This window comes from Rhineura floridana, chromosome 12 (genome assembly GCF_030035675.1).
Source record: "Rhineura floridana isolate rRhiFlo1 chromosome 12, rRhiFlo1.hap2, whole genome shotgun sequence".
In the NCBI taxonomy this organism is placed as follows: Eukaryota; Metazoa; Chordata; class Lepidosauria; order Squamata; family Rhineuridae; genus Rhineura; species Rhineura floridana.
Window position 1 is genome coordinate 13,079,440 of NC_084491.1, and position 12,603 is coordinate 13,092,042.

The 12,603-nt window shown below is 44.9% G+C and overlaps 1 protein-coding gene across 5 annotated transcripts in view; it reads left to right on the forward strand.

Annotated features, from left to right (window-relative positions):
• Positions 1-12,603, forward strand: part of CCAR2 (cell cycle and apoptosis regulator 2) — a 42,055-nt gene that overhangs the window by 3,282 nt on the left and 26,170 nt on the right. For all 5 annotated transcript variants that reach the window (XM_061593409.1, XM_061593404.1, XM_061593406.1 and 2 more), the window contains 6 exons: positions 671-762; positions 1,338-1,452; positions 3,912-4,038; positions 4,455-4,551; positions 6,021-6,137; positions 12,235-12,469. In XM_061593409.1, the coding sequence (XP_061449393.1) occupies positions 671-762; positions 1,338-1,452; positions 3,912-4,038; positions 4,455-4,551; positions 6,021-6,137; positions 12,235-12,469 (783 nt within the window). The remainder of the gene's footprint in view (positions 1-670; positions 763-1,337; positions 1,453-3,911; positions 4,039-4,454; positions 4,552-6,020; positions 6,138-12,234; positions 12,470-12,603) is intronic.

Genomic DNA, 12,603 nt, shown 5'->3' on the forward strand with positions numbered 1-12,603 from the left:
GTTCTGGGGTCACAGTGGCAACTACTTAGATGGGTTTACTTCAAATGTTAGTGGGCCTGATAATCTCTTGTGCAATGGAAATGGATGTCATGATCATTTGCATGTCATCATATGAGGTAAGTAATCTATGTACAAGTGCATGCCCCATTTGCCCGTGGATGCCCGAGTCACTTGTGGCTTCCTTCCTGTTCTGAGCTCAGATCCTACCCTCCATCGGTGCTCATAGTATTACCAAACAACTTTTCAGTGTTCAGTTGAATTAGGAAAGAAAGAATAGGCCTCCTGGGCTAAATTGTTCAAAAGTGAGCTAGTTAGTGCAGTTACTGCCTGACATCAATCAGTGATATTGGATCCAGTGTTATAGAGAGAGGGCACAGAGTGACTTAGAGATTACTAAATGGCAAAATTCCTCCTTTGACAGGTGAAAGAGCTTGAGAGTAGCTAAGGCTTAAGATGGTCTCAGCCTAAAAAATATTTTGAACAGTCTAGAAGTCCTGCAGCTGACAAAGCAAGTGGATTAGGTGGCTTGTGAATAGGCAACATCTGCAGTATGTTATGATTATATCTGTGACTGAGCCTAGGGACTGTGTATGCAGATGTGTGGCACTGGTGCTCAGTGCAGCCTTTCATTATGTTATTATAGTGATTTCCCTGGGCCTTTGCTTTTCAGGGGGGAGAGAAGCAACGTGTTTTTACTGGAATAGTCACCAGCCTCCACGATTACTTTGGCGTGGTTGATGATGAAGTTTTCTTCCAATTAAGGTGAGTAGAGGACTGCTGGGATGGCACCAGAGACAGGTAGGCAGGAAGTGGCAGCTAATGGCATTGCACCCTTGCCACCCAGCAGGCTGTCATTTCCTTCAGTCTTGTTGGATTGCGACCACAGCCTGAACTGCACTTGTGGATAATGAGGTGGTGGAATCCTGAGGAGATGTAGTCCGTTCTGCCACTTCAGTTTGGTGTTGAAGGATCCTCTTTTTGAATGCTCCCCCCAATTATACAACAAACAAACCCACCCTGCAAGTAAAACAACAGCACATCAGGAAGAAAGTCTTCTAGCCAAGTCCTTTCCTTGCTGTTCTTGTTTTCTATTTGGAGGGATTTTTTTGAAATGCAACAGATCATTAAAAAAAGACTTGCTGTCTTTAGCGGAGGGAACATAGCTCAGTGGTGGAAGTACACAGCTTGCCTGCAGAAAGTCCCATGTTTAATCCCCAGGATCTTTGTTTAAGATCCTACAGAGCTGCCCTCAGTTATGAACTTTTGAGTTGCCCATTTAGAAACTCTGCACCAGCAGAACTAACACATGTATTACGCTGCCTTCTACTTTGTTTCAGTGTTGTCAAAGGCCGAATCCCACAGATTGGTGAAAAGGTGCTGGTGAAAGCTGTCTACAACCCGAGCCAGTCAGTGCCATGGAATGCCTTGAAGGTTCAGACATTGTCAAATCAGGTACTACAGTGTTTCGTCCTCCAAGCATGTAAGGAGGATTGAGTATGAGCTACTTTGCTGGTGTTTGCTTTGATCTCCTCATATAACAAGATCCTTTTTTCTATTAAGGTGATAAGTTGGTGCATGTGGGCCTTCTATTTAGTGCCATTTCATATCTTACAATGATCCACACATAAGATGAAAAGTGGGTCTCCCCTCATATTGACAGCAGTGAGGCCCAGATAGCTTCTGGATCTCCTGAATGTCACTGCAAGTCAAAGCTGAGAGACTTGCTTTGCACATACCCATAAAAGTGATTTATGCTTTGCTTTTCCCTGCTGCTTTGTCATGCAGGTGGCAAAATGGAGTATTATCTTAGACACCAATATCTGTTGCTTTTCTAATAAACTATTCCAAATAATTTACAGTGTGAAATGTGGCAATCCCCCCAACATATCGCTCTATCCTTAAAAAGGGGGAAAGAAAACTATATAATAAAGTCACATGTTTGCATTGGCTTCAGAACATCCAAATTTCAAACCAGTCATAGCCTTGAATCTTCTAGTATAATGACTCTGGCCTATGCGTTCTCTTTAGAAATCTGTGTTGCCTTACATTGGATGTCCCTTGCATTGTAAGCCAAAATTAGGTGAGCTCTCAGTGTCCTTTCCTGGCTTGTCTATGCTAGTGGGAAACAGCTTTATCCCACATAGCTAGATTGGAGTCTTTTCTTTATTTATACAGAGAGAATCCCAAGCTTTCTGTAAACAATAAGGACTTTCTCCATTGCAAAAAAATGGGATGGAATCTGAAAAGTTTGTGGTAAGCCAGACACAGGAAATGGGAAACAGCCACATTTCACTGCCTCTTACCTGACATTAGTGTTTTTAGGGACACTGGGTTACCTAGTGCATATTGGTAACTGTGGTAACCGTATTGGGTCTTTTCTGGTCTCCTAACAGTATCAAATGCTACAAAATAAGTGTAAATCAGCCTGAGGCTGTTAAGCATCAAATACTTGGCAGTTTAAGGTAACATGAGGCTGTCAATGTGCTGAACCGTTGCCTGGCTGCGATAATGGACTGGATGAGAGCTAACAAACTGAGGCTCAATCCAGACAAGACAGATGCTGTTGGTGGGAGGTTTCTCTGATCAGATGGTGGATGTCCACCCTGTTCTGGACGGGGTTACACTCCCCCTGAAGGAGCGGGTTCGTAGTTTGGGAGTATTTTTAGATCCTTCCCTGTCACTCGAGGCTCAAGTAGCCTCGGTGGCACGGAATGCGTTCTACCAACGGCGCAGGACCACAATACCTGCTGGAACGCCTCTCTCGATATGAACCTGCCGGTACACTACGTTCCACATCGAAGGCTCTCCTCCGAGTTCCGACTCACAGGGAAGCTCGGAGGATGATAACAAGAACTAGGGTCTTCTCAGTGGTGGCCCCCGAACTGTGGAATAGTCTTCCGATGAGGTGCGCTTGGCGCCGACGTTGCTATCTTTTCGGCGCCAAGTTAAAACCTTCCTCTTTTCTCAGGCATTTTAGTCTATTTTAGTCTTTTAAATATGTTTAACTGATTTTAGATTTGTGGATGCCTACATACATGTTCCTTGCACTGAATTATTGGATTTTACTGTGTATATTTATATTTCTCTGTTGTACACCACCCAGAGAGCTATGCTAGTTGGGCGGTATAGAAATTCAACAAATAAATAAATAAATAAACATATCGCTCCCTCTAATTTCCCTCTAATTTCAAATTCAGCTGGTGATTGCCAATAGGATTGTAGAAAATGGGCCACTGGGAAATGAGGTAGTGTCATACTTGGGGTAACCCCAACATCTGCAGAAGTATGAAAGAATTCTTTAGGAGGAACAAAACCCAAATAGCCCCCAAACAGCTCAGTGAAGACTGAGCATGCTCTTGAGGGCACAGAATTCTGAGTATCTGTTAGTAGGGTGTGTGGGGTGAGGGAATGGAGTATCTTGGAAGACAGTATCTTGTTTCAGGTCCCACTTGTGGAAGTCTAATAAATACCAAATTGGAAAGAGGATGGAGACATTAGTAGGGTCTGTTGATCCTTTTGTTGATCCTTTAGATTTCTGGGCACTGTAGATTTGGAAAAAACATTGCTTTTCATCCAAGGCAGGATGCATCTTGGAATGATAGATGTGCACTAAGTCCATAGTGTAGCTTTTCTGTAGCTGTTGATGTAAAATAAAATGATGCACAGTCAGTTTTTTCCTTGGTTGGGCCATCTTGCATTCTGTCTTCTAGCATAATAATCCTTCCCTTTCTCTTCTGCTGCATTGCATGTACAGTTGGCATTGGGGGGAAATTGGTACTTCCCTACTGATTCCTGACAGACATTTCTTTCTGGATGAGGTCTGTGTTCTTAAATATGGGAACTTGTAGGGTACAAAGAGTTGTCTTTCTGTTACATAAGTTCCTGGTTAATCGTATCCTGTTGTTCCGCAGCCTCTTCTGAAGCCCCCCACCCCTCTGCTGCATGTGGCTTCTTTGGGGCAGAAGCAAGGCATCCTGGGAGCCCAACCACAGCTACTGTTTCAGCCTCACCGTATCCCACCTCTCTTTCCCCAGAAGCGTAAGTGTTGCTGCGTATTGTGTTGGGAGTATTTGCCTGCTGGTGGAGAAATGGAACGGTAAGGGATATTAAGCATTACAGATCTACACTTTGGGGGAAACTGCCTGATGGGGGAATTTCCTTTGGAAACCAGGGCAAAAACCCAGGGAAGATAGTTTTTGTCCTACCGTTTTCGTAGCATGGAGGACAAGTCTTTGATAAGCACCTTTCTTCCCTGGGTGTAATGATCTTGATGAGGGAAGGCTGGGCAGGAGCTCTAGGATGGCATTTTCATGGTGTGTGGGTGGCCTGGTTTTTCAGCATAAGGTGGAAATAATGTGTGTATTGGAATGAGCTGATGACAGCAATCATGGGTGATCTTGGGGCAATGGATTGTTTGAGGGGTAGAAATAAGACTGAGTCTCTTTCTTCCTCAGCAATGAGCCTCTTCCAGACATCTCCATCACTCCACTTGAGTCATCTTGGCAGATACACTGGTCGGGGTCCAAAAGGCAGGCCAGAGTCGGGCAGATGGTAAGAACTGTAGGCATCCTCTGTGCTGGCACAAAGTCCTCCTCCGCACTTTCTTCTCCTCTTCGGGTGGTAGATAGTGCAATGTTCCAAGGGGAGCTTTCCCAAAGAGTATTTGACCCTTGTGTTTGTTTTTCCCATAACAGGAAGGCACAGATCTATTCTGCCAGCATCTCTCCATGATCACCCACCCCTTTAGAGATTTAGGCCACATCTGCACTTTATATTATATTATATTATTATTATACCACTTTAATAGTAATGTCTTCCCCCAGAGAATCCGGGAACTGTAATTTCTTAAAGGTGCTGAGAGTTGTTAGGAGACCCCTATTTCCCTCACAGAGCTACAGTTCCCAGAGTGGTTTAACAATCCATCCCTCCTCCCAGGGAACTCTGGGGATTGTAGCTCTGTGAGGAGAATAGGGGGTACCATTAACAAACTGCAGTTCCTAGGATTCTTTTGGGGAACCCATGACTGTTACAATGGTATCATAGTGCTTTAAAGGTATGGTGTGGATGTGGCCTTACTCTTTCTATTGCACACACTACCCCTCACTGCTCAGTAAAAAGGCTGCTGATGCCATACATAGGAAGCTGCCTTATGCCAGATCAGACTGTTTGTCCCTAATAGTGTCTGCGCTATTCAGTCCTTTTTGACTAGAGATGGCTGGTATTGGACCTGGGATGTTCCGCATGCAGAGCATCTGCTCTACCACTGATGGTCCCTCTGTGCTTCACCTGGATATGCTCCAGGACTTTCCCTTTCATTTCTGGGTTGCTGCTTTTACATTCAACAAGGCTTGTTGTATTACATGAAGGTCAGGATGGCATCTCAAAATTCTTGCATGCTTTCTCCTGCCATTAGGGGTTCTTGTGCCCCATTTAGCCATAATCGCTAAATAGAATAATTCAGAGGCAGTATCCCACAGGAGTATATGATGCTGGTGGCAAGAGTAAGGGGGCTCTTGTTGCCTTTATGCGCTGCTTGTGGAATTCCCAGAAAAAATCAGGAGGCTGCTGTTGGAAATAGGATGCTGGATAAGATGGACCTCTTTTTATATTCTCATTTTGGGAAATCTGGGTTAAATGAATACACACTTCTTAATGCTATCCCGCTACAGGCCAGTAACTAAGTAAAATTTAGCCTGACTGCCTCTTTAATGGGGGAATCCATTGGTGCAGTGACTCTCAGGCCAGAGAAACCCTGGCACCTTTTGATAAAATGCATAGCTATCAATTTGAGTGACAGCAGTAATAACAGGTCCCACACGACTTCTTTCAGAGTTGGGGTGCCAGTTTATTCACTAAATCATAATTTGGTTTTGCTGTTTCATGCTTTCTGTCTTCCCTAACTGTTGCCCTAGCAGGGCCATGTCCTGCTAAGAACTGCAGCTTGGAGGGGACAACATCTCAGTTGGCCAGGTGCAACAAAACTGTTGTCTCAACAGCTGCTGTGCTGCCATGTTTTTTAGGGATGACTTTGATTCCAAGAAGCGGAAGCAGAAGGGTAATGAGCCATGTGCAGTGAAAAAGCCACGACATGAACCTCCCCAGTACCGGGTCCAGTTGGCCTGCTATGCTGTGAACAGGTAAAAAGAGGAGACCAAGGGGCTCCCTCAGATGGAAGAGCTGAATGAACCCTCCAGTGCAAAGGGTCAGAGCTTTGCATTCTCAGCAACTAACTGCCTTGACAGTAACACAGTATATAAATGCAAAAGTATTTATTGCTAGCAGCCTTGTCCCTGGCATTGCTTGGGAATTCTAATAAACAAATAAATCAGGGCAGGGTTAAAATCAGTACAGTTTTGAGAGGTTCAGCTTGCCATCGAAATGGTGTCCAGTTGTATCCAAACACAGATGAAAACCTGTTCCTTGATCTTGGGAGCCATCGTGCAAAATTTGGGTATGAATGCATAGCAAACAGGCAAACAACTGCAAAATAGAGAGTAGTTCAGTATAGCACCATTAGTAGTGCCATCGATATGTATTGATGCTTTACAAAGTATAAGAGGATGGGTCCCTGGCTTAAAATTTTACAATCTAAAATTTTGCAGTCTAAAATGGGAGATAACAGAGGAAACGGAGAGGAATTAAGGCAGGGTAAAGGTGGTGGTGGGAGAATATGGTGGTGGTGGGATAAATTTTGGTGGTCTTAAGGGTGGGTGGCCTGCCTGAGTTGTGGAAGCTAGTGTCAGGGGCATGTGTCAATCAGAGGGGAGTGATGGGGGAAGGGGGGGAGGCCAATATATAACGAAGCTGGGAGGCAGATGCTGGTGGAGTGCTAGGGGCAGGCCACGTCAGGTAGGAGGAACTAAGGAGAGATGCGTAATATCTGTCCCCTGTTCCGGGCCTGTCCAGAGCTGAAAGATAGCTGGGGGATGCTTGACTCCATACTCTGGCCTTCGATTGCTGCTGTGCAATGCCAGGTCTGTTGTCCAGAAAACATCTCTCATCCATGATATGATATTGGATGAGGGTGCGGACCTGGCATGTATTATGGAAACCTGGCTGGATGAGGCTGCTGCTGCTATTCTCGCGGCCATGTGTCCAGCTGGGTTCTTGTATGCACAGCAGCTGAGGATCAGTAGTCGGGGAGGGGGAGTGGCGGTTATTTACTGAAGGTCCCTGGTTCTCACCAGGCCTCCTCTCCGTGAGACCAAGGTTGTTGACTGCATGTACTGGAGGTTGGGCCCAAAGGGCAGTCTAGGAATTCTGCTCTTGGGACTTCCGGGAAGGGTGACTTCGCTTGTGCCTGCTTTTGAGACGGGCTCCCGCCTCAAAAGAAGCTTATTCAGATATAAATCAGTCAGAACATTTTTTTTTTGACTGATGAAATTTCTCCCGGGCAGGGAGAAACGTAGAGATCAACCTCAAAAGCCTGTTTTTGTTGGGAGGACTGGATTTCATTAATTTATGAGAAAAGGTCCAGCCAGCAATGCCAGACGGACTTCCGAACAAGCTCTATCTGATTAATGCGATACGTTTATCTTTTCTTCAAAGAGAAAACGGACTAACAGGCAAGCGCCCTTCTTTCTATTAGTTTTTTTACTTGGTTTAAATTGTTGCAGCAAAAAGAGATTTGTCAAATGAATCAGCTTTAAAGAACTTCTGGATGAGCTATAACTCTTCTCTGTTATTCACGAAATTAACAGCTTATCTCTGTTTCTATTGCAAAAAGCTGTGCTGGAAGTGCATTCTAAAGATATAAACAGAAGAGGGATTTCTATTCCTGATTTCTATTCCGAGGAACATTATATTGCCTGGGACTATTCTCTTTTTGGTCTATTTTATTTTGATGAATCTGCTTCTTCACGACGCCACTAACTGTTTTGATGCTGGGAACTAAATTTGTTTTGTATTCTTGATAAGGCAGGCTGTTCTGTTTATACTGTGATGTCATCAAGCCTGGAATATTAACCCAATTGTTGCTGAAATAAGAAGTGGTTCTTCCTTATTTTTGTTTTGTTTTGTTTTTGTGGTTTTAAAAATGGCAATCAAGAAAGTGGCTGAGAATCTGGAAGTAATTATGTTTCAGAAAATAATGGATGAGATTGAGATAACGAAACAAACCCTGCGACAGGGCAGTAAGGAGCTGAAAATTGAACTGAGCAAAATGACTCAGGAGCTTAAAGAAATAGGGGATCCTGTGAGAGAGGAGAATGAGATCAGAGATGAGAAAAGAAAAAATAAAGGGAAGATACAAGCCCTGGAGATTGGAACAAATGTGGAATTGGAAAAAGATCTGGAGTTTATGGATATTAGAAATAAAATCTACTGTTTGGAATTTAACGTTATCTCTGAAGAAATTAATGAAGATATTAGAGATAAAGTTATCAATGGCTTGGATAATCTTCTGGACTGGAATGACGTGATGGAGCTTGATATAGAGAAAATCTATGGAATTAACTGCAGCCATGTGACAATGGAAAAACTCTCAAGAGATGAGCCAGTGCATTTTGTAAAAAAGAAGAACACAGATATGACTTTACAACAATATTTCAGCAACTTATTCAGAATTGATGGCAAGAAAATATTTGGGATAGAGGAAATTCCCATCAGACTCTTATTATATGACTATGGCTATGACAGCAAGATTATTATGGAATACTGATAATGGAAGATTGGACACTGAAATTACTGGACTTAACAGGACTATTGAAGATGGAAGATGGAATTAATAGGGATAATGGAATAATGGCTATTGAAATTATTGGACCTAACAGATTTTGATGAGATGGATTAATCGATATGTTTATTTGGACTATGGTTATGACAATAAGATTATTATTATTATTAACGAGATGGATTAATCGACATGTTTATTTGGAGAAAAATTGATAGATATATTTCTTAAAGAATTGAAACCTCTCTTTGACTTTTTGTGGAAAGAATAAAGTAATGTTTATGAGATTTGATGATTAATTAAGATAACTACTGGAGGAAAGTGATTTTATAATATAATTTAAGAGACAGGATTGTTATATATTGTAGACCTACAACTGATTTGATCTGCGACAAATGGGAAGTCAACATTTTATTTTTTTGTTTAATCATTTTTGTTTTGTTTTGTTTTTTGTCTTTGAATGTTTTATGATTTTGTTTTGTATGTTTTATGAAAATTTGAATAAAAAATTATTGTAAAAAGAAAAAGGAATTCTGCTCTTGTACCGTCCACACCGCTGCACGACAGACTCCCTGGCCGAGGTACTGGAGGTGGTCTCGGATGCGCGTGCGCAGTCCCCAAACCTGTTGGTATTGGGAGACTTTAATGTACATTCGGAGGCCATCCTCACAGGGGTGCCTCAGGACTTCATGGATACCATGGCTTCCTGGGAGCTGCACCTTATTCCAACAGGGCCCACCCATGTAGCTGGTCATGCACTCAACCTTGTGTTTGTCTCGGGAGAGGAGGGGAGTGATCTGAAAATTGGGGGTACATCCATCAGCCCCTTGTCATGGTCAGATGACTACTTGGTGAGGGTGGACTTCTTGGTGCCACAAATCCTCCGTGGGGGTGGAGGACCCATTAGGATGGTCCACCCCAGATGTCTGATGGATCCAGATGGATTCCTGAATGTGCTTGGGGATTCTTTGGAGTGTGCACATGGGCACTCGGTTGAGACCCTGGTGGAGGGGTGGAATGCTGCAATCACCGGGGCATTAGACCGGGTGGCTCCAAAATGCCCTCTTCCGCTGAATAGAGCTCAGGTGGCACCGTGGTATACTCCACAGTTGCAAACTCTGAGGCGGGAGGTGAGTCACCTAGAGCACTGGTGGCGGAAATCTCGCTCTGACGATCGGACACGGGTTAGAGCGGCTGCGGCAGCCTACCATGTGGCAATGAGGGCAGCAAAAAAGGATTTTTATGCTGCCTCTATTGCATCAGCAGAGTGCTGTCCCAGGAGGCTGTTCCAAGTGGTCTGGAGCCTGGTCGGTCCAGTTGCCCTGGAACCGATGGAACATGCTAAGGCCTCCTGTGATGAGTTTGCAAAGCACTTTACGGAGAAAACCGATCGTATTAAGAGTGCTATTCCATGCGCTGTGGACACAGTGAGCGAGCCAGAGGCAGCCAGTGGTGCTCCGGTGGTGTGGGATCGGTTCCAGCCACTTCCTTCTGATGGACAAGGTGCTTTCAACCTTAAAGCCAACCACTTGCATACTCAACCCTTGCCCGTCGTGGCTCATTATGAGCTGCAAGGACAGACTGGGCGAGGGGATCAAGATGGTGGTAAATACGTCCCTGGAAGAGGGAGTAATGCCATCAGCTCTCAAGGAAGCAGTAATACAATCAATTCTAAAGAAGCCCTCCTTGGATCCCTAAGATCTGAACAACTTTCGCCCAGTCTCAAATCTGACAAGGCGGTTGAGCGGGTGGTGGCGAAGCAGTTGCAAGTGCATTTGGAGGAATTGGATTATCTGGATCCATTTCAATCAGGCTTCAGTCCTGGACATGGGACTGAAACGGCCTTGGTCGCCTTGGTGGATGACATGATGAGGGCGTTGGATAGGGGCGAATGCACCTTCCTTGTCCTCCTGGATCTCTCAGCGGCTTTTGATACTGTTGACCACAGTATCCTTCTGGACCACCTGAAGAGGTTAGGCATAAGGGGCACTGTATTGCAGTGGTTCTGTTCCTTCCTCTCTGGTAGGTACCAGAGAGTGGCATTGGGGGATGAGGTTTCGGATCCTTGGCCTCTCACTTGTGGGGTGCCACAGGGCTCCATCCTCTCCCCGATGCTGTTCAACATCTATATAAAGCCGCTGGGGGCTATCATCAGAAGATTTGGGCTGCAGTGTCACCAGTATGCGGATGACACGCAGCTCTATCTCTCATTCAAATCTTCACCGAGGTTGGCTGTAGAAACCCTGTCCAAGTGCCTGGAGTCGGTGAGTGGCTGGATGGGAAGGAATAAGCTGAAGCTGAACCCTGACAAAACCGAGGTACTGTTTGTGGGAGACAAGGGAAGGTTAGGGGATGTTGACCTGGTGCTCAATGGGGTACAATTGCCCCTGAAAGACCAGGTCCGCAGCCTGGGGGTCAGACTTCTCCCAGCTGTCCATGGAGGCTCAGGTCTCGGCTGTGAGCCAGGCGGCGCTGTATCAATCCATCTGATATGGAGGCTGCGCCCCTACCTTCCCAACCATCTGCTCCCATCTGTGGTACATGCCCTGGTCTCCTCTCGCCTAGACTACTGTAATGCGCTCTACGTGGGGTTACCTTTGAAAACGGTCTGGAAGCTGTAACTGGTACAGAATGCGGCGGCTCGCCTGATTAAAGGCAGCCGCCGGTGAGATCACATCACTCCAGTGCTGAAGGAGTTGCACTGGTTACCGGTTGTTTTCCAGGCCCAATTCAAGGTGTTGGTTCAGACCTTTAAAACCCTATATGGTTTTGGCCCAGTCTATCTGAAGGAGCGCCTCCAGCATCATCAGGGATGCCGCTCAACAAGATCAGCCTCAAAAGGCCTTCTCTCTATCCCACCAGTTAAAACAGCTAGACTGGTGAGGACTAGGGAGAGGGCTTTTTCTATTGTGGCTCCCACTCTGTGGAATTCCCTCCCAAACAGTCTCCGTCACGCCCCCGCTATGATGAGCTTCTGCCGGGCCTTGAAGACCTGGCTGTTCAGGCAGGCTTTTGGGGTGGGTTAGATTTTATTATTATTGTTGAGATTTTTAATGTTTTAATGTATTTGTATGTTTTTATTTTGTACATTGCCCAGAGTGGCTGGACGGACAGCCAGCCAGATGGGCGACTAATAAATTTAATAAATAAATAAATAAAATAAAATAAATATGCGCTCATTTCAATTATGGGCTCTTAGGCTTGATTGCGTTAGGGCATGTAAATAAGTAGTCAGCCAGCTCTGGCTCTTTGTAAAAGGCAGTCTGGCTGTGCTATTGGGCAAATGCTTAGCAAATGCAACAGCACTGTTTGCTTTAGATAGAGAATAATTAGCATTGGGTATGGTGAGTCAGTGTTGGTTTGAAATGTTTTTGCTTTGCACCTGCATTAATGGGCAAACCTGGTCTTCTCCCTGATCAGAATCAAGGGACACTAGACATGTTGGCCAGAGCCTTAGATTCACCATGAACTAGCAGCATTTTGTGTAATTTGGTTGGTTTATTCTTGCAAATTCTGATTTTTTGGGGGGTGGTAGTGATGGCATTTGTCTGTGTTTTCCCCAGTCCCTTCTGCGATGCCATGGAAATCTTGAGGCGTTACTGCAGTATCCAGCTGCCCAAGGAGTTCTATGATGTGCGTCTGTGTTGGTTGGACACCTTCCCGCTCACTCAGCCACTGACCCTTCGGCACCCCAGCCGTATCCAGGTGGCCAATCCTGCTGAAGAGGTGCCTCAGGTTGATGAGGACACCATGCAGGATACCCAACCAGAAGACATCAATCCTGCATACAGTGCCAAGGTGAAAATTTGGTGGCTAGCCTGTTAATGCAAAAAAATGGGGTCTGAACCAACCACTGGCAGGTGCAGAAGATAAAAACCAGCTGGTACAAATGAACTTGAGGCAAGCTGAAAGTCAAGCTTAGAATCAGAACA